This window comes from Nasonia vitripennis, chromosome 3 (assembly GCF_009193385.2).
Source record: "Nasonia vitripennis strain AsymCx chromosome 3, Nvit_psr_1.1, whole genome shotgun sequence".
NCBI lineage: Eukaryota > Metazoa > Arthropoda > Insecta > Hymenoptera > Pteromalidae > Nasonia > Nasonia vitripennis.
Window position 1 is genome coordinate 11,967,643 of NC_045759.1, and position 22,085 is coordinate 11,989,727.

At 41.5% G+C, this 22,085-nt stretch overlaps 1 protein-coding gene and 1 long non-coding RNA gene across 2 annotated transcripts; both read right to left on the reverse strand.

Moving 5' to 3' along the window:
- Positions 1-15,351: 15,351 nt before the first annotated feature.
- On the reverse strand, positions 15,352-15,744 carry LOC100680250. Its single transcript, XM_008212488.4, has 3 exons — positions 15,725-15,744; positions 15,615-15,670; positions 15,352-15,522 (listed from the first exon to the last, which is right to left on the reverse strand). Exons 1-3 carry the CDS (start codon positions 15,742-15,744, stop codon positions 15,413-15,415), a joined length of 186 nt encoding a protein of 61 aa, XP_008210710.1. The 3' UTR covers positions 15,352-15,412.
- A 3,808-nt stretch (positions 15,745-19,552) lies between these two features.
- LOC103316810 lies at positions 19,553-20,684 on the reverse strand. Its single transcript, XR_512572.4, has 3 exons — positions 20,256-20,684; positions 19,806-20,048; positions 19,553-19,731 (listed from the first exon to the last, which is right to left on the reverse strand). It is a non-coding gene; the product is annotated as an uncharacterized LOC103316810 (long non-coding RNA).
- Positions 20,685-22,085: the final 1,401 nt, after the last annotated feature.

Here is a 22,085-nt window from a genome sequence, read left to right on the forward strand (position 1 = left end):
GATTAATTCAGAACCTATATGACATCACAAAGAAGGCGTCACACACACACACACTTCGGTATCGAAGATCTGGAAACACGACTTGAAATGCTGGAAGAGCTGTGGAGGGAATTTGCTGCTAGAGACACAATTTTAAAGCGCAGCTCCGAACAGCTCAAGGGTAGAACCTATTTCAAAGAAGATATGATTGTTGGCACGGCAACCAGATATATGGATGCGAAGTCGTGGTTTAAGAAATGTCTAAATTCTCTACGGCCTGGAAAAGATAAAGCTACCAACATTCGACGGCAAGCATAGCGAGTGGGATTCATTCAAGGGCAAATTTACCGCGCTTGTTATCTCAGATACGCAGATGGCGCCCGTCCTTAAGCTGCAACGGCTACATAACTGTTTGGAGGGCGAGGCGCTTAGTATTATAAGAGGAATCAAGTCATCCGCAGATATGATGCTGCGTGGAACACAATCTTACGACAATATGACAACAAACAGGTGAGATTCTCAAAGCAGCTGGGCCAGGCTCATTAGCCGAGATCACAACGGAGGATTCTCGAAACTGAAAGATTTCCGCAAGTTCTTGGAGGAACGTATTGAAACGTTAATTGCAGCTCGAGCTGAAACTGATTGTTAGTTGCACGGCGCCCATGAAACGAATGTGCAAGCTCAAAAAAGCTCGAACTCGTCAGGCAAGAGCTTCCGAGGTCAGGGGTTCAAAAAATCTAGAGGTGTGGCTGCATGGACCGCTTTCGAATCGCTACAGCTTGCGGATCCACATTTCGGCCAACCATCCAGGATCGACTGCATATTGGATACAGAGATCTACACGGCAACATTGCGAACCGGTTTTCTTCCGGGTCCGCCTGGTCTGAGAGTCGTTGCCCTCAACACCGTTTTCGGCTGAATTATTAAGGGAGGTATGGGGGTTGACATCGCGGAAGGCGTCGATTGTGCAACATCCCTGCGTGTAATGACACACGAAGATTTATCTAGAGTTGTGACACGATTTTGGGATGTAGAGGAGGCGCCGTGCTCATCCAACTTTAGTCCACAGGAGGAAGCTGCCTACCAGCACTTTAAAAAGACACACACTCGTAATGAGGAAGGGCGATTCGTTGTAAGACTACCCTTTAAACGAAGGCCTCAGATCTCGGATATGCGGGGTATTGCTGAGGCCTGTTTACGGAACATTGAACGACGTTTCGGCCGTCTACCAGAACTCGCCACTGCTTATAAGGACTTCATGAATGAATACTTCGTTCTTCGCCATATGCAAAAGGTATCCGAGGATCAGGTGATGGCCGCATTCTGCTTATACCTGCCATATCATCCAGTCTTTAAGAATCTCAGCCGCAAAATTCGCGTTGTTTTCAATGCGTCTCAGAAGGATGCGGAAGGTCTCTCGCTGAATTCATTGCTACGCATCGGGCCAAAGCTACAGGAGGAGGTGCTGGCGATTATTCTCCGTTGGTCATTCTATCCAATTGTATTTTCCTGCGATGTTGTCAATATGTTCAGGCAATTTCTTGTGCACCCGGAAGACCGCGACTGGCAGCGAATTTTATGGCGAAATAATTCTGAGGGCAGTTTCGAGGTTTTTAGGCTTACAACAGTCACGTACGGAACGGCCTGTGCACCATTTTTGGCCAATGCGTGCATGCTTCAACTTGCAGATGACGAAGAACAGACCTTTCCGGAAGCTGCTGAGGTACTTCGCACAGGGCGGTACGCGGACGACTTTTATGCTGGAGGAGACACCCTGGACGAAGCTGGGGGTTTGCGAGACCAAATAATTTCTGTCTTGGCTTCAGCGGGCATGCAGGTTGGCAAATGAGCGGCTAATCATGAAGATTTGCTAAGAGGCTTAAGTGCTCCGGACGTCGATTTTTAGCATAGAGGTTTCAGAGGTTCCTTCATCGACAACGGTCACGAAACGCTCTATTTTAGCCACGACAGCAAAACTTTTTGATCCGGTAGGCTAGCTGTCGCCCATAATCGTGCGGCCGAAAATTCTCATTCAGAACTTATGGCTACACAAATTGGATTGGGACGATCCAGTTCCTGAGGCGACGTCAAGATCTTGGATGGAATTTATAACCCAGCTGAAGGAGTTAGAAGCAATTAAAATACCTTGCTGGATAGGTACATACCAAAAATCTGAGTGGTTCCTCCATGGGTTTTGTGATGCGTCGGAACGTGCTTACGCTTGTGCTATATACGCGGTAATTCCGAGCCAAGGCGGACATTCTGTAAAATTGCTTGCGGCTAAGTCCAAGGTAGCGCCAATTAAAGTTGTAAGCTTGCCCAAGCTGGAGTTGTGCGGTGCGGTTATTTTGTCAAGACTAGCCGCTTACATTCTATCGAAAGTGAAGAGAAAGCCCTCCCAGCAGTACTTCTGGTCAGACTCTAAAGTCGCCCTTGCGTGGCTCCAGGCCCATCCGTCAAAATGGAAGCCCTTCATCGGCAACAGGGTAAGCGAAATCATGACCTCGCTTCCGGATTCAGTGTGGCATTATGTCAAATCGGCCGACAATCCGGCGGACCTGGCGACACCGGCTCAGCTTCAAAATTCGCGTCTGTGGTGGAAGTGTCCGGCTTGGCTCTCTCAGCCCGCGGATGATTGGCCCTGCAAAGTCGAATCGCTTGAAACAACGTTGGAAGCGTGGAACGCCGACAAGATACTGGGTTTTACGGCGCTTCTACCTGCGGAACTGATCACCTGGGTTGAGAGATTCTCTTCCGTCGACCGAATTATAAACGCACTTGCCTATATTTGTCGTTGGCGCTGTAACTCTAAAATACCAACTGATGAAAGGCGTTTATCTTTTCTCTCCGCAGCAGAGAGAGAGCGTTAGGTCGAAAGCTAATGTTACGGATATGCCAGGGGGAAGCTTTCGCCAAGGAAATAGAAGCTCTTGAAAATAAAGGGGCCGTTAGTAAGACCAGTTCTATTCGCCGACTTGCACCCTTTCTAGACGTAGAGGGACTTATGCGCATAGGCGGCAGGCTACAAAATTCGCACCTTTCGGAGAGCGAAAAACACCCAGTCATCTTACCGGCCAAGAGTCACGTCACCAAGTTAATCATCTCCAAGGCTCATAAAGTGACGATGCACGGAGGATGGTCGCTGGTTCAGAGTCACGTAAGTAGAGAGTACTGGGTAGTGAGAGGAAGAAACACGATAAGACAAATCGTGCGCCGATGCGTTAAATGCACGAGACACATGATCGAAAATTGCCTAAACTCTCGTCCCCTCTGCTCCTTAAGATCCGATGAACAAGAAGAGGTAGTGTTGACTCCAGGACACTTTTTAATTGGAGCTTTGCTGAAGGCTCCCGCGGAACCGTTCGTTGAAATGAACGAAAAGGTCTGTGTTTGTTCTAGGTGGTACTTGCTTATCTTGATGCGCAATCGGTTTTGGAGACGATGGCATAATGATTTGTTGAATACCGTGCAACAGCGGTCGAAGTGGCTGCACCCTAATCGAGATTTGCAAGTTGGAAACGTTGTGCTTTTTAAGGACGAGCTTGTCCCGCCTCTGAAGTGGCCGTTTGCTCGAATCGTATAACTTTATCCCGGCAAGGACGGTCTCTGTAGGGTCGTCAAGATTAAAACTCGTACGAGCGAGTATAAACGCCCGGTCAATAAGATCATATTGCTACCCGTAAATGAAGAAGCTGTCACTCATTTCCTACAATGCAAGGAAATCACGGCGGGCGGTAGTACGACGTCCACTGGACACCACTGAAGAGAGAAGAGAGAAGAGAGAAGATCGAAGATTTTTTAACTCCGATTTTATTTATTGTAATGGTTCGAATTCATGTAAATTTTATCTATAAATCTAGTTATCTTGTTTTATGAGTGAGTGCTGTACAAAGAATGTGTGTGTTTTATATTGCCGGTCTGCATATATTTATTTTGTTTAGATACCCGGCTGAATTAACTTCAAGATTATGTATGTTATGTGTAGTTATCTAATCGAGACATTTTGTTTTCTGGATTGTTTGATAAACACTCCAGGGCGGGCGGTATGTTTAGGCCGTTACAATTCAAAAGTATAGTCTATGTTATTGTCGAGGAGTTAGCCCCTCTCTTATCGTCGAAATATCGCGTGATTGCCACGTCGAGCTAGTCAGTTGCGCTTGCGAGTCTCTAGTGAACGGACGAATTAAAATCAAACTTGTATTCGCGAGTCCGTACGGCAAAATGTAACTTGAGTCATAATTTTTAAAGACCTACAGAGAACTCTCTAAATTGGGTTTGTGAATGTGGATTTTAACATTAAATAGTTATTTTTATTATCAAGAGAAATTACTGTTTTTATTTCTGAAACCTCCTCATCCCAAGATCGAGCCTTTTCGTATGTCGCGTGGCTTATAACACTGCAAAAGCACGTACATCTATTTTAAAGACAGCTACGAATAGGTTTAAAACTAAAAACGCTGCTGATCAAAGAACTTCTTCCGATCTTTATTGTTCTTACATTTGTTGTATGTATATAATATATTGATAAGTTATATATTGCCTTTAAATAATACAACATAAACTTATTAATTAACGCAAAAGTATTTGTAATCTAATAATATCCACATAGCAACAAATAAATTTAAACAAATTTAGAAATAATTTATATAAAATATGTTCAGATCAATATTTAGTAGCATAATAGAAGAAGGTATGCAGTGAATTAATAAAATATTAGTCCTATCCTAAAACCAGACGACGTTTATGATTTCTAAATTTTACTTTTTTTACCTTGAATATATGGGTACAGCAATACACTAAATGATACCTATCCAGGCACAATGCGTTTATATATACGCAATATAGGTTGGCGATTATTGACATTTAAAAGCACGACAAAACTATAAAAATATCTCTGTAAAAAAATGACTACTTTAAAATTCAATAATATGATTGCAGTTTTTTCCAACTACAATGCGATTCAATACTCAGTTACTTTTTACCGAAACTGATTAAAATGCAGATTAAAGATTTAGTCATTGATAAATTCAAGTGTTTTTCTTGGAAATTTTATAATTATACCTATGAACATTCATGAAACCACAGTAATTTTCAAATAAACTGTCACATTTTTTAATTAAACGTTTACATTATTGGATATTACTACTCGATAGTGAACAATTGCACTGAATATTTTTACACAGTATATATATTCTGAATAGTTCTCTATGACTTTGTATTGGAGCATATAACTTCTAATGAATGAATGTTACAAATTAAAGTTACTAAATTAACAAAACCATTTCGGATTTAAATTTATATTTATCTTATTTCTGTAATAAGCATCTTATGAAATGTAATTATCAAGGTGATCACCTAGTTTATTCCAGGAATAATGCAATAAATATCGTACAGATACAAAAGCAAGAATCACAAATTATTTAAAATTGATAATCAACTAAAATAAAAAGAATTTGACTCGATCGAGTGATCTGCCTACAAATCTGTGCAGTAAGGGCAATTTTCATATCGTTGTTTAGTATCACAACGGGTCAGATGATTTTACATAATTTTAGAATTATTTAAAAACTTTCTGACTTTGCGCGACTGAAGCCGCATAATTTGCAGATAGAACATAACACATAGAGTATAGCTTGTAATATGACTCATATCACGAGCATTTTACAAATTAGAAAAATTATCATAATACTATGGCTTAATCAATAAATTTTCATTTTTATTTGCAGTCGACGACATTAAAATTATTAAACATTGTAAAATTTTAATTAAATAATAATAATTATCGTCTTTTTATAGGGTGTCTATTATATAGGCGCCCCGATTGCTTCAGCTGTTTAAATAGAGGCAATATAATTGTACATTGTACAATTGTACCTCTTATAAACGTCTAATCAAATATCCGTAAAAACACAAGGTTATCATTTTGACGCAGAAAGCAAATTTGACACCAGACAATTGTTTATTGTCTCGCGATCATGAGAATTTTGCGTGACGCTATTCCTCGCCTGTTTTATCAAAATCCCAATATAAACTTAAACAATGAAAACTTTTGGTCTTTATTAGATTGCATTATACGCTCGAAGGCGTCTAATGTCTTGAACGAACATCGCGAGTTCAAATCACGTGTTTTTAGGAAACGTGTCTGTGTATTTGAGTAGCCGTGCATATGAACTCTCTAAGTTTCCAAGAGTGATTTTTTCACTCTAAAAAGAAGTAAGATCACTCAAGTTTGAGTCGTAACATGATCCAAATCACTCTAGCTATAGAATCATAAAAATGACTCAAAGTAATCGAGTGATAAAATTTTCCTGCTCTGAATCACTCGATGCTGGAGTGATGTCGCACGGAAAATAATGCAAATTTAAAAGGTATAAATTGACTTATCTAATAATCAGATGTTTAGTGACATTATGCAAGTATTGTTGATTTTATTTATTAATTATTGTTCATATATTATTAACTTTAGTTAATATGTAAAGTAGTTGATAAATTCGATCCGAAAGTCTGTGTACACATGAGTCCTGTTTGGATGAGTGGTTAGTGTACTCGACTGTCAAGCTGGGGGTCCAGGTTCAAATCCCGTCGCCGTCAAAAAATTTTAATTTCCTTAATTCTCTATACTAAATCAATACATTAGGTAATAATAATATAAATGCATGAATAATAAATTAATAATAATACGAACAATAAATTAAATAATGAGTTAATAATAAATAATGAATCTAAAATATAATAGTAAAAATAAATAAATGTTTGAAAATTTATCTTTTTTTAAAAGTTACTCGCAGTGTGATGATAAACATACATTTTTAATTATTTTTAGGTTAGGTTTATAGTATTAGTAGAAATATCATGTCACTCAAGCATTTGAGTGACATGAATCACTCTTGAAAAAAGTTACTTTTCACTCTATTCCGACTGGCTCTGTTTTATGTTCCCAAAAGAGTGATTTTTCACTCTTGTACATTTAGAGAGAAACTATTTCTGAAAATCTTCAATCGTCAAGCAGTTCTGAAAATGTGTATACAAAATCTCCAAGAATTAAAGCATTTGAATTAACCAAAACTATATCTGTTTCAGCTTCTACGATAACCAAACCGAATACACAAGAATTGAAAAATGTGCCAAGAACGCTTCGAATATTCATTTTTCAATTTATTGGCAACTTATATAAATATACAATAAATTCCATATGTTTTTCGCTTTGAATAATAATCAAGGCATGAGTACAAATTTGAACAATCTAGGACAGTGAATCCGAGAAACAGCCAACAGTCAACACTAAGGCAGTGGCCACATAAGAGGGTATGCGTGCGTATGCATGCGTACGCGTGCGGTGAAGTTACTAGAAACATATAGTGACTTTTCATAGAGCCAACTATCGAAATTCATTTTCGTAGGTGACTAAAACTAGTTATAGAAAACGAATGTGCCACAACAATCGTATAACCTCAACCTTCTAACATAGTCTGCTTCATGGTCCCCAGTATTTTGTTTGCTCTTTGAGAAGAACATCAATTCCTTTGCAGCGGAGTTATTAATATAAATCTTAATTGTCAGAAAGCAGCGAAAAACTGCACGTCGTTGTGTTAAGTTCCATTAATCATTTTTAGTTTTTCTGAAAGTTGTGAAATTCAAAAGTCAAAAGGGGGGCAGGACTCCGATATCACCCGAAGGTGTGATCCAATTTTTAAGATTTATTTATCTCAAGAGATGGATAATGAAAATTATGCTGAAATTGGATTACTGCTGGTGGAGATAACTCAAGTATTCATCGAGTTAGAGGAATACCTTGATAGAAGGAGAAAGAAATTCAGGAGATGGTGGAGCAAGCCGTTAATTCTCCAAAACTATTTAAGTGGATATGGTGGTTATGCTATGGTATTTCGGTATTTCCAACTAAATGATGAGGAGCAGTTCATACATTTTAATAGGATGAATGTACAGACATATAATTATGTCTATGATCTTATTAGAGATAGATTAGTAAAAAGATCTCGCAGCCCACACAGCATGATAAATTTCAATGAAATATTTCGAAATATTTCAGTGAAATATATCCACGGAATATTTCTGAAACCTTCCAGTAATAGTCCATAGAAGAGCTATCAACCGACTCAATGGAAATATTTCGTGAAATATTTCAGAAATATTCCATAAATATTTTATTCGAATCTATGAAATTCCTTTTTAAATATTTCAATATGTTCTTTAGGAAATCTTACATAAATATTTCATAAAATATTGCTCAGAATTATTTACTTAATAATACACTGAAATATTTTGCGGAAGATTTTTCGAATCTTTTTTAAACATTTCTTTGGACCTTTGTAACGAATTTTTAAACATTTATCAAAAAATTTATGAAATATTCCATAGATATATCTTGTAAAGTTTTACATAATTATTTCTTCATTATTACAATGGAATATTTCTTAAAATATTTATGAAATAATTCTTTAATATTTTATTGGAACTTTTCAAATAAATTTTGGATATTTCTTGAAATATTTCAGGATTATTCCATACATATGTCTCGCAAACTATAATGTAATTATTTCGGAAATATTCCAATGGAACATTTCTTGAAATACTTATGAAATAATTCTTTAATATTTTATTGGTACTCTTAAAATAAATTTTAACCTTAGCTGCCTGCGCATGAATTCACACTGGATCAATTATGTGTTTGTACCTGCTGTCAAACTATGGAGTTATTCTTTATATTCAAAAACAAAAGGGGTTCGAATTAACGAATTAACAGTTTATCCGCTTACATGATTTCAATTATTTTTCGTATAATTTGATCCAAAAGTTTAATATTACTAACATTAACTAGTTTACGAAAGCCGATGGCGTAAAAGCAAAGATACAAACTGTTTGTGTATTTACTATAATTATATATATAAAATAAGATATATTCGCGGTGTCATGGTACAGTCGCCGGACACAATAACTTTGCTTTACGCGCCACAACATGGCGGCTCTTGTTGATTGGGCTTTCAGAACAAGGTGGCGCATCGGCTTCGCAGTCGCATAGACAGTGAACCAAGGCCATAAAAAGAAGAAGAAGAAGAAGGTTAGGACGGTCATGACGTCAGATATCGCTTTCCTGACAGTCATGACCGATCTAAGGAGTCCAATTAACAAGAGACCCGCCGCCATGTTGTGGCGCGTAAAGCAAAGTTATTGTGTCCGGCGACTGTACCTTCAAGGAATTCGGGAACATTTGAAGAATATTTCACGGAAGATATGTGGAATATTTCTGAATTATTTCAGGGGAAATATTTTATTAAATTTTTCAGAAATATTTCTGAATCATCATTTCACTAGTAACTTATAGTGATTATTAAACTTAGAAACATTTCAGAAGTGTTTCTCAAATCTAGGAAAGAAATATTTTATGAAAGCTTTCTTGAATGTTCCGGAATTATTTTACTGCAAATTTTCCAGTAAATATTAAACACAGAAATAATTCTGAAAGAAATCAGAATTATTTTAAAGAAATATATTTTGGAAGCTTGCTTAAATATTCCAGAATTATTTCAAATACAAATTCCAGGAGACTACGGGCTAATAAATAATTTTGAAATGTTGCTTAAATCTAGGAAAGAAATTTTTATGGAAGTTTTCTGGAATATTCCGGAATTATTATACTGAAAATTTTCAGGTGAATATTGAACACTGAAATAATTAGGAAATAATTCCGAAATATTTTAAAGAAATTTTATGGAAGTTTTCTGGAATGTTCCGGAATTATTTTACTGCAAATTTTCCAGTAAATATTAAACACTGAAATAATTCAGAAATAAATCAGAAATATTTTAAAGAAATATGTTACGGAAGCTTGCTTAAATATTCCAGAATTATTTCAAATACAAATCCCAGGAGACTGCGTGCCACAAAATAATTTAGAAATATTTCATGAGAGATTTGCAAGGCGGGGCATTTTATGAAATGATATTATTGCAGTAATATTTATGAAACATTTCGTGAAAAATTTCAGAAATATTTCTGAATTCTTTCTAAAAATATTTCAATATAGTAATTTGAGGGACATAACATTATTTCAGAAATATTTCGTCGAAAGATTCCTGGAAGATTTCAAATATTTCGTTCCAATATTTCCGAAATATTTCGAAATATTTCGGAAATATTTCATGCTGTGTGGGTAACAATTGTAAATTAGGTCTAGTACTCATTCTGCATTTTTTAATAAATTAATATTTTATTAACAATAATATTAGAATCCGCACAGATTTTCACTACTTTCACTTTTTTTATGGCTTTATGGCTGACTTTGTTTCTCAGCATAGGCAACCTACTGGGAGATTGAAGCTGAGTTGAGCAGATGACATACAGATAGAGGTAAAAGAGAGAGGGGGAGAGGAATAATCAATATCTGTGCCTGCGTGTGTATCCAAGTATCTATATGAAAATATTTTAGATACATAGAAAATTAAAAAATATTTTCCATATTTTAATAATTTAATGTACAACTACATACACGTACATTGATTAAGATATAAAAATAAATCTTTAACCAATTTTTTAACTGAAAAATTTTATTCAAAAGTATTTTTTAGATTTTACAAATACACAATGTTCTTTTTACACTGCATGTTTTACCTGAGTCTGTAAATAATCTTTAAAAATTCTTATTGATTTTAAAATTATAAAAAACTTCATTCTTTGAACATGTCTATTGCTATTGCCTGTAATTTTTCATTTACATATGCACATATTTGTTTGGCATCGACCTTTTTGTTGATATAAAATATTCCTGTATTCCTTGATTTACAGCTTTTGAAGCAGTCTCTTGAACTTTTATATCTCTCTTCACTTCGTACGTGGATCGAGGTTTCGAACTTGAAACCAAAAATAGTTTTATAAAGTACATCCTCTGATATATGCACTTTTGTAGATATGTAAGATTCTGTTTCGCTTCAATTAGTTTATCGGTCTTTACAAAAATATTTCTAAGATATTTGTATTTCTCCTTAATTTGCTTTGCTGTAACAAAAGTAATAATATTTTTTTATTGATTTATTTTTAATTTCATATTTCATAATATTTATATTTATAATATATAAATGAATTACGTACTTGATATATTAATACCATCCTCCGAAAGAGCTTTTTGTATGTTTAATAAAACATTTTTTTCTGTATTTGAATAATGTTTTTCATCTTGATGGTCGAACATAAAAGTATTTGCAGCATAAAATCGAATGATGGTTTTTTTCCATGGAATTCATGATTATAGAGTACTGTAAATGTTGTAGACATATAATTACTTAATATTTTATTAGATTTCGATTTCGCTATTTTCACACTTTCTTTTCGGAGATAATCGCTGTTAAAACAGAGTATCTGCTGGAGACCATCAGTGAGATAGACACGTTGGAAGGTTGAGGTTATACGATTGTTGTGGTGCATTCGTTTTCTATAACTAGTTTTAGTCAATTCCGGAAATCAATTTCGACAGTTGGCTCTATGAAAAGTCACTATATGTTTCTAGTAACTTCACCGCGCGCGTACGCATGCATACGCACGCATACGCCCTTATGTGGCCACTGCCTAAGCCGTGCATACGTAATCTCTCTGATCGAAATCTTATCATACCGTGTCCGCCAACTCTGTGCTTATCCACGTGGCCCAACAGCTCAATCAAGCAGGCACCAAGGTGCTTTCACTTTGGCCTCAAAATTGCGCCCGCAAAACAAATATCCCATCGTATCTATCCCATTTTCTTCTTATCCTATACCTACACTTCGTCGCATGCGCGCACGCAGTCTCTCTCTCTCTCTCTCTCTCTCTCTCTCTCTCTCTCTCTCTCTCTCTCTCTCTCTCTCTCTCTCTCTCTCTCTCTCTCTCTCTCTCGCGGTTCCGTCTTAACGAGGCATCGTTTTGCGGGCGCGTCCAGTCTCGCTTTTTTACAGTTCTCGCCTTTGTTCTCTCCCCTGCAGATGCGGTTTTTCCCGCAAAACGGCTTCGTTTTTCTCTCTCGACTACCCCGTCCAATTTCGCGGCGAGGATATTATAATGCGCGCAGGTGAGGCTCTAGCGCACGGCACATTATTAGATGCACGAAATAGCCGCTTAATGATCCGCCCGGCCTCGATTTGCCCCTTGGAAACGTTTTAATTGGCTCTCTCGCGGTCGTCTTCCGGAGGCCGCTCGATATTATGATTTTCTGACTATTACTGCGATCTCGCGCTGGAGTGGCTCGTTAAATTTCAGACAGAGGAGTATAAGTATTCGCGGATTGTTCCAGAGGAAGAAGCCTAAGTCTATGCATATTCAGCGAAAGCAGACGAATGTGCGGCGGCGCAGAGCTTAATGGATGATTTATATTGTTCGAGATAAAGCTGGAAGAAGAAATCCAGATGCGAAAATAAAATCGTATCGCACGCAGTTTGCGCACCGATTTGATCCTCGCATATATCATCCGTCGATTACGGTAGCGCTACTCGCACAGCCGGCATCCACGCGCGTTACAAAAAAACCTGTCGAAACAGCGCCGGCGAGGGAAGGAATTCCTCCGTAACAATCGGATTATACGATAGTAGGATAGAGAGGCGGAGTAGTCGTCCCTACACACGCGCAGTCTACTCTCGTGCGGTGCGTGCATATTCTAGCGCGGGCGCGTTTTGCGCAATTTTTTCTCTTCCTCCGCACGGCAGAGAGTCCGCCGCTTATGTACTCATTTGAATGAGAGGGAGAGAGAGAACCGCGTGCGCCGTACGTTGCGCAAAGCTCTGGCGGCCGATAAAAATCGAGAGCAGTACAGCGGCAGCCTCGTCATCCACTGTGCTACGCTCTACTCGCTTCCTTCGAGCTGTGCACACCATATGATCTGCTTGACGTATGTATGCGCGTCTGTTATGTAGCCGCGTAAGATAATAGATGCACGTTGGGATTTTTTCTCTTATAATTTCTGTGGACGCGTCTAGACTTTTAATCCTTCTGATCCGCAGCTGTACCGTAACGTCGAAGGCCTCCGAAGCGAAAAATTACGCTACTACACGAGCCACACGACACCAAGTCCAGAACTACACGGCACAGAGTCCTATAATAAACAAGCTCGAGCGACGTAGGTGCAAGCGAATATACAGACACGCGGAAAGAGTCGCGCGAGCGTGTCGTTCGCGGCTGCGAGAGGAGGCGGGTGAAGGATCGCAGCTGCGATCGGAGAAGCGCATGTAACCCGCTGCTCTGCTGCTGCTGCTGCTGCTGTTCTGCGAGCGCGCGTTTTGACTTTTTCAGTTGCAGCTCGCTGCTTGTTTGCTTCGTTGGATAACGATCTATCCGGGAATTCGGCTTACGTGGGGTCTCTCCGTCTCTGTTTGTACGAGGTGTGAGCCAGACTGCATCACGAACTTTGCAGTGGCTGTTTAATTTTCCTCGCTATTTTTCACGCCTCCCTGGACAGGTGTGAACGTTTTCCGATCAGTGAAATTTCGTTATTCGCGGAAAACGATTTTCACTTTTCTTTGCTGCTTTGTTCGAAAAATGTTTTTGAATTCTGAACTGAATAGCGGCTTCAGCTGTGGTTACTGCGTTTTTATCGTACTTGGAAATTTCAAATGTACCCACACTGTATATTTAAGTACTGTTGAAAAAAACTCAATGAATCAATCAACAATAATCGGCGATGATCAAAAAACAAATATTTAAGCCCTCTTTTTTAAGCTACTTTTTAACACAGATGCCTATATGGGTCACATGTAACACGAAAAGAAAATACTCTTTAACAAACTCCAAAACACGTTACTTAAACATTATTTAACGATCAATAGCATGGCTGATCTTGGCAGCAGTCAGGACTAAATTCACAACATAAATAAACAACATCCGCGACATCGCTGATTCCATTGTTGGGGCTAACTATACAGTTGCGTGCACTCTGCGCGCGCGTGTAGAATTTTCACATTTAACACTATTTCAAGATGAGTTACTAGACGTTAAGTTTGAGATTTAGTTGGTTTCACTTTTTTCTCGAACAAACTTTTCCTGATCGACGAATCAAGAACTGCTCATCAATGATGATGGGAAGTTTTAGACCCAGAGGCTTTGTCATACGTCAAAAACACTGACGGCTGTGTAGCGCAGGTAAGTTATTGGAAAATAACAGCCTGGTGAAATATGTTGTCAGATCTTATGGAGTACGTTACATTGATAACGACTATTGATTCATAATTATTTATAATTTTAAGACTTTTTCATAAAGATAAGCATTTAAAAAGCGAAGATGGTTTACTAATTTATTTCTACAGAAATCGAAATCATCCCTTTCTTTCGAAAATCCGATATACCTTTCGCTCGTATTATATGTTAAGAATTGTAAATCAATTGCAAAAAAAAAAAAAAAAATCCGAAAAATGCTCGACAAAAATAAAACTACGTTCGCATTGTCACACGTCCCACTTTCGATTCCAAAACCCATTCAACAGCTCGTGCACTTATCAAACAAGCTGCCATCACCAGTAGCAGAGACCATCGAATGAGGAAGCGCCTGAAAAGCAAAGATCGAACTTTACACACACGCGAGATCGCGATAAAAAAATCGCGTCTCGCCGTAGCATCACGACTCGCTCACAAAGCGAACCTACAAATTAAAAATAAAAGCAAGTGCTGTACAGACTCATGGCAGATGCGGAATATTGCGAACCTATCTCTACCTAACCAAGCTGCACACAATGCGTTACGTGCATCGCGCGCGCCTTCTTCGCGATTTTGAGTCGTGTTCGCGCGACTGCTGCGCACACCCGAGACGGGCTTCGCTTCGGCTCGAAACGACTGTCGTTGATTATTCATGGCTTCTATTCCGTTTACTTATACTGTTATGATTCGTTTACGTATTATCGCCAACAAAAGTGCATTTTTCCGAAGCATGCTATACAACTCAAAAATAGATCAAGCGGATCCAGAGCGCAGACCGCATAATAAATCGATGAGAGCTCGATTATTCCTCCTTCGTTTAGCCAACGCGGAAAGTAAAAGCAACACAGCGTTGCATTGTGCATCGCGCGCGTCTTCCGGCTCGTCTGCGCGCGCGCGCGCGCGCGTTAAATTATCCGAGCGCGAGAGCGCAATAAGAGGAGCCCGAGAGAGCGAGAGTATAGACATAAGTACGCTCTCTTCTTGCGTGCCTCTTCCTGCAATTACATCGATATTTAAACGTCCCTTCAGTGTGCCGGCGTGTGTTGAAACTCTCCGCGCGGGGAGAGCGAGAGTCGCTTGCACTCCGATGCTCGATCGCTCTCGATTGATTATAATGGATTGGGACGAGCTCTGGTTTGCTTTTGCCGTAGCGCAGAGCGACGGGGATCGTTTGAGAATAACGCAAGCTGTTGTACCTATAGGATGCTCTATTCTTGTGCTTTATTCAACGCTTAGGCTGGATGATACATTGATTCGTTTTTTTCTCCTATTTTCCACCGATGAATTTGCCGCAACACTGGCACTCGTTGTTTACGCACACTCCATAACTGTAGAGCTTGGAGAGGCAGTCCTGCCAGCAATGGAGTTTCTCGCAGTCTAAGCACACAGATTTTTTTTTTTTAAATTGATTGTTCAGAAAATTTAAATTGACTTGTGATATGATTGAGTACGAAACGTGTAAAACTCACCAGCTGACTCGGACGACGCCACGTACGCTAGAAGCAGAATTAGCAGGAACAAGAGTCTTCATCGTGCTTCGATTAGTGATTCTCAAACTCCGTTTGAGGTACATATCAGCTTAACCGATAGTGAATTCATTCTTATATACAGAGCGATGTTGCGTTTTTCAATTTCCCTATCATGGGATATATTTTACAATATGCGCAAAGATAATATACAATTGGTTCTTTCCCGGAACTGATATCTAGGATCACTTCGTCACACTCTCTTATCGGCGGCGCAGTAAAAGCTCGTTGACTCAATAAAGTACTGATGCATTTAGCAATACAAATTGCTATTGGATAAACGAACTTACGACGCAAATCACTGGTATTCTTCAAAATAAGAAATAAGCGAAAAACACCGGCGAGAAATTTATTAGAAAAAAAGAATGAAGAAACGCTCGCCGCTCGGCGCGAGACTTTATTATCAATCTCCGCTCGAGAGCTAAATGCGAGCGTCTCTCTCTCTCTCTCTCTCTCTCTCTCTCTCTCTCTCTCTCGCGCGCGCGCTCTGACAAAATTGCAGAATCTTAAAATATATGATTTTCAGCGAATATAATAACTGGCGCTTGCTTCGTTCATCTGCGTCGATATAGCTTCATCGCCGCGAAAGAGCGAGAGAGTCGCATCTTCGAGTCACGATTACGCGGTGCCGCAACTGTCGGGAGGTTTTCCCATTGAAATTTACACTCTGCTCTGCCGCCGCTGATTTCGTTAATGAGGCGCCATGATGACTCGTCCGAACTCGTGATTTTTTCTCCCCGCACCCTTCTTCTCTGGAAACGCTGCATAAACAATTAGCATTGAACTTTGGACAACGACGGTTGCGCGAGCAACGTGAATCTTATCTTTCGCGTAACGAATTCCAGGAACGTCGCCGTAACTAAAGTTCATCGATGAAGTCGAGTCGCCGGCATGATTCATATAGATTTCGTAAAAACGGAGAAACTTCCGAGAGCAGAACTTTCTCGCAAATACAATAAATCATCCCTCCGCCGCGGAGCGCGCCTTTGGAAAAGTCTTCTGGCGCAAAAAAGCGAGGGACTAGGGACTCGAAAAACATTCGTCGCATCGCTCGCTCGCTCGGCGCAGCTTTATTCAATTAAGTCGTAAAGCGAAAATCTTTAATTTTCCCGGCGACGGCGGCAGTGCAGGCTCTGCTGCACAATCGTAAATCTGGCCTGTAATAACCAACGATTACCGGCTTACGCCACTGCGCAGTGCGCTCGCGCGCGGGCGTCCCTTTTTTTCGCGCCGCCGCTCGCTGCTCCGCTGCTGTGCAGCGGTGTCGCGCGGCGAGCAGCTCGGAGAGCGATAATGAACGAGCGAGCTCGATCCCGAGTTCGGAATCGGGGAAATTATCGAGTCGAGAAAGAGAGAGAGAGAGAGAGAGAGAAAGAGAGAGAGAGAGAGAGAGAGAGAGAGAGAGAGAGAGAGAGAGAGAGAGAGATTGAACATTTTAGTTGGCACTTGCGGTCGTTGTTCATTAATTCTTTCGTGATTGCTGCTCTCGAGGACCAAGTTCGTGCGACGGGCGATTTCCTATTCCCGATTTTTAAAATTCAATCTCTCGATTTCAATTTTGAAAACGGCCTCGGATGAAATTTCCAATTTTTTTTTCCGCGCCGGGTATTAAGATATGTTGTCTCCCTGTGAATGACAAACGAAACCCTCTGTAGACAAAGCCAGAGCCGCTTGCGAAATCGAAGCGCCGCGTAGTGATATTCCGTACAGTAGACAGAGCTATAGAACAACGACAAATAGCCAGAAGGAATCCGCGAATCACGAGTCCACTCGGCGAGATTCGTCAAACAATCGCGTCGATAAGGAACGACAAGCGCCTCTCCTTTTTGATCGCGGCACACAGCCGAATCCGCCGAAAAACAAAATAAAGCCGGCGGGCTGATGGAGAATAAAAGAGAATCCTCTCTCTCTCCCTCTCTCTCTCTCTCTCTCGCGCGCGCGCGCGCGCTCATGAATTTCTAATCCGGCAAAGGATCCGCGCAGCACACAAATACGCCTTTGCTCACGTTGTGTGTACTATCGGGCATTATTCGCGAGACTGCGCGCTTGAAGAAAAATGAAGAGTCCCGAGGGATGGCGGAGGCGCGTGTTTGCGAGTACAGCTCTCATCTGATAAACGACGTGTAATGCCGCGAGGCGAAGAGCGAATTCGAGTTTTATTGTGCGCAGCACGAGTGTACTACACTGCACCCATTGCTTATTAATGCCGGGGGATTAATCAAGTGCACACAGCGTTAGGCAAGCGAACGAGAGACAAATTGGTGAGCACGCTCGAAGTATGAATTTGCCGAGGTTCAGCGTTGAGAATCGCGGACGTCGCGTCATTGGCCCGACAATCATCCTAACCCAATTGTGCCGAATTCGCGCGCACAACCTTGAGTATCGACACAGAGCAAAAAGATCGACGCGGAATTCTCCTATAGGATGAGAAAGATCATGAGGCAACTCCGACTTCGCGACCTCGTCGTCGTCGTCCTGCTGCCGTCGATTGCCTATAAATCAGCGATAATCGTTTCCAGACCTGTACAAAGAAATAAAAAGGGTTAAATTATCGAATGATAAGCTTTTGTGCGCGCGGGAAGATCGATCGATCGTTTCTGATTATTGTCGTGCGAATCGTCGTCTGGTCTATGTGCCGTCTTCGAATCCTCGTCAGTTTGGCGCGATTGAGCAATGCCCATCAGAATTATTTGTCAATAGCGCTTTTCCAATTCTGACGGCGTAGCACTCGTATATAAGATTTTTATCACTGCATAGATTAATCGGTGAGTCTCGGCGATTACCTAATGGTCACGCCGTGTGTTTCCATAAAAGAGCATAAGTTCGTGGAACGACGAGCACGAGAGAAACAAGTCGGTACCGCGTATAAGTACCCGTAATTTTCAAAAACTACTCACACAAAGCCAGTAAAAAGTAAACGGCCGAGCAAACAGACACGACAGATAAATTGATGAGAGCGCGATGAACTTTTTCCTTCGAGCATCACACACACACACGTACACACAGCCCGGGAGACAATAGCACGGTATAACTCTCCACCGTCGTTAATATCGATTATAAACCTCGAGAGTCTCTCGCCGAGAGAAGATCCCACTCGATCCGATCTCATCTCGGTTGCTTGTATATAGGTGTACGTAATGACCGACATTTTTCCCCTCGGGCTCTCTTTACAATCTATGCACGAGGAGACATTTACGAAATTACACACACGCGGCGACATGTCGACGATGATGCATCTGCGCCGGGAGATTCCGTGTTGCCGGTGAAATCGCTGGGATCTCGCGGTTCTTTTGGCGAGGAATGTTATGTGTGTGCCTTGTACGAAGAGACTCGTGTAGACCGTATCGATCGTTTTTTGGCTGCATCGGCGGCGCGAAGGTCGGAGGTGCGAGCGTGATTTTGAAACTCCTTTTTTTCCTTCAATGGGAGTCGTAAAACGAGTGCGGCTCTATGCACTTATTTTGTTGCTAAAAACACGTTTGAATCAAAATCGTCGAATTACCGCGGCCCATACAACGATCCCAACACGCTCGGACAAGGCTCGCGAGAACAAAAAGAAGAAGAAGAAAAGCCCGAGATGTAGCTTCCCGATACGTCAGCTTAATGATGCATCTGTTTCCGAGGCGCGTGTTGTTATTTTTTTCTCAACTAGAAATCATCATCGCCGACACACAATGCAGTATAAGGCTTCATTTTTTCCTTCACACTTGACGACGTCGCCTTCAAAAGCTGCCCACCTACGACGTCTTTTGTGTGGTCGATGCTTCTGACACACTTTTCCGCGAGAGCTGCGTCTATATTAATCTCCGTTTTGGTTATGATTCGCAAGTTTGTAACTTCAGCCATTAGGCGAAGGAAATGAGCGATTAGACAGGTCCGTATTTGCTTGTAAAGATCCAAAACGATTGTATATTTATATATTCCAAAAGACGTGTACATAATCGACGTTATTATACGTTGGAGATAGATAAAAAAGCGGAAGACGTGACTAGGTACGTGGTCGGTAAACTTGCTCAATTTTCTGCGTATCCAGGACACGGGGCGAGGACATCGGCAACGGCTGCAACGAAAAACGCGGCTCGTGATTGTTCGTCCTTAATACTCGGCGCTAACCGTAGCTGTGTAAACACTCACCCAACTCTGAAGGAAGACGATCGGCGTTAACGGCGCCTTCTGGCCCTCATCATGTACCTGCAGCGCTCCTTCCGCGACATTTGACGCCAGCACTTGCCCGCCTGCTTGGCCACCCGCGTGACGCAGGCCCGCGGGTTCTTGCGCAGCATCTTCATGAAGAACAGGATGAAGCCGTTCACCTGCGGCTTGCTGCTGCGCCTCTTTCTCTTGCAGGCCATCTTCCCCGGACGAGCTCGCGGTTAGCTGTGAGATTTTTGGATTGAGGTTAGTTTTCGGTGCTGGAAAAAGCGCGAGAAGAGAGACGCGTTCGGTGAATCGAGGTTATACTAGGAGGCCAAGTCGCAAGGGGATGTCGGATTGAATTTTCATCGAGTATTGGATTAAGCGGTAGTGAGAGTAACGAGCGCAAGCTAATTTCCGCACTGAGATGAAAAACTCACGAAAAAGTACCTTAAAATTTCAAAATATGAGCCTTCCGTCAGCAGAGCCCTCGTCCTCTCCTTCCGTCCTCGCGGCGAATTTAGACGTCGATCCGTAGCGCGTCCGAAGCTGATTCTCCTCCTCTGCGTCGAAGCTTCTCTCACATGGTTCGAGTCCGGAGAGCCAAGGAGTTTTTCGCCGACGAGACCGTGTTGACTTGCAGGCTTGCGTGCGCTTCGCTCCCGCGAATTTTCCTTTTCCAAAGCGATAAGCGTGAAAAAAAATTTAGACGACTCGACGCGCCTCTCTCCTCATCCCTGCCTTGCCGAAACTGACGCTGTTTTGTTGCGGCGAAACAGCGGACTGCTTGTTTATCGCCGCGGTTTCTATAGGTTACACCGGCGCGAAGTTCGCGCGGCGGATTTCAACTTTTTGAAGCCCCTCGCCTTCGAACGTCCTCTCATGCATGCGCGTGCGTTCAATAGGTGCGAAAGTCGATTCGTGTTTGCGCCCGATGATTATGGGGGAAATATAAAAGCCATCAGTGTTATGTGCTGCCTACGCGCACTCTGCCCTTGGAGATCGATGAATATAGAAATTAATATCAATAACAGAAACTCTTAGAGAGTAATTACGCCCCATTGTTCTGGGTAGGATGCGTGCGATGTGTGGACCTGCGATAATTCATAGCGATGACGTGCCAATTTTTCACGACTGTTATGGGACTGCAGGATTGCAAGTTGTAATACGAATGTCAGAGGTATAGAAAGACGCTTAGATCGAAGGTTATTAATTTTGGCGCTATTGTTTAACATCGCATCGATTTTAAAATCGCACGAGCATGTTTCCTGAATAGCCTGATAATTCAATTTGATTTTCCAATAATTCAGAGAAAAACGCACGACGAATACGCCTGACAACAGCATTATCAAATTCCCGCACGTAATCGCATCGAAAACAAATACCTCACGCGAACAAACAATCATCTATAGCTCGCGCGCAAAAAATCTAATTCAATCCGCTGGCGTCTCTCAACTTTCTTCCACCGGCCAAAAACGAACTGCAAAACATCGTGTCTCGATTCATCAGCGCCTGGCAAATCGATTTTTCCGTGGAGCCCCTTCATAGGAAGGGAGAGAGAGAGAGAGAGAGAGAGAGGGAGAGAGAGAGAGAGAGAGAGAGAGAACTCGTTGAAAATTAATAAGCCACTCGCGCGCGATCCTCGAGGCGGCGCACAATGAGAGGCGCCAAGCGGAAGATGTGCCGATGCTTTCTCCTCTCGCCAACGCGATCCGCGTTTCTCGAATTTCTATTTTTTCGAGCCTCGAACCGAAAGTCGACGCTGATAATAATCAGCCTTGCATTTCGTTACCGAAAATTCGATTGCTACAAACTACTCGAAAAGCTAATGATACCTCACTGCGGCGAAGCATCCGCAAATCTTGCGTCACATCGCCGGCGGTACATCAGCCGTTCGAGGGCCTGTTTTCCTACGAGAGCGAAACCAATTGTTCGCCTCGCGCGTTGGAATGCGCCAGCGATCTCTGAGGTCTTCGCGGTTTCGAGTCGCATCATTTTTTTTCTCCGTCCCGTACCGATTCTCCCGGCCGATTTTCTGCTTTGTTTTCGGCTGTGTGACAAGTATTTCGGCATCGCTGATGGGCGCAGCTGCGTGTAACGAAAATGACGACGACGACGACGACCCTTTCGCAAGCTTGTGAGAACAGAAAAGTGCGATTTTTTCGGGCCGAGGGGCGCAGGTATCGCGTCACGTTTCGCAAGATTTTATTCGAGAGAACATTTTTCGTCTATGCCTATTCCAGACTTTCTCGCGGACGGTCCGTGTACACCCGATGGATA

Excerpts from the sequence above, each read along its gene's own strand:
- LOC100680250 (XM_008212488.4), bottom strand. The coding sequence starts at position 15,744 with ATGAATTCACTATCGGTTAA. Across the intron at positions 15,671-15,724 it reads ATGAATTCACTATCGGTTAA|ACTCTTGTTCCTGCTAATTC; the intron begins GCTGATATGTAC and ends AGCACGATGAAG. Across the intron at positions 15,523-15,614 it reads GGCGTCGTCCGAGTCAGCTG|ACTGCGAGAAACTCCATTGC; the intron begins GTGAGTTTTACA and ends CTGTGTGCTTAG.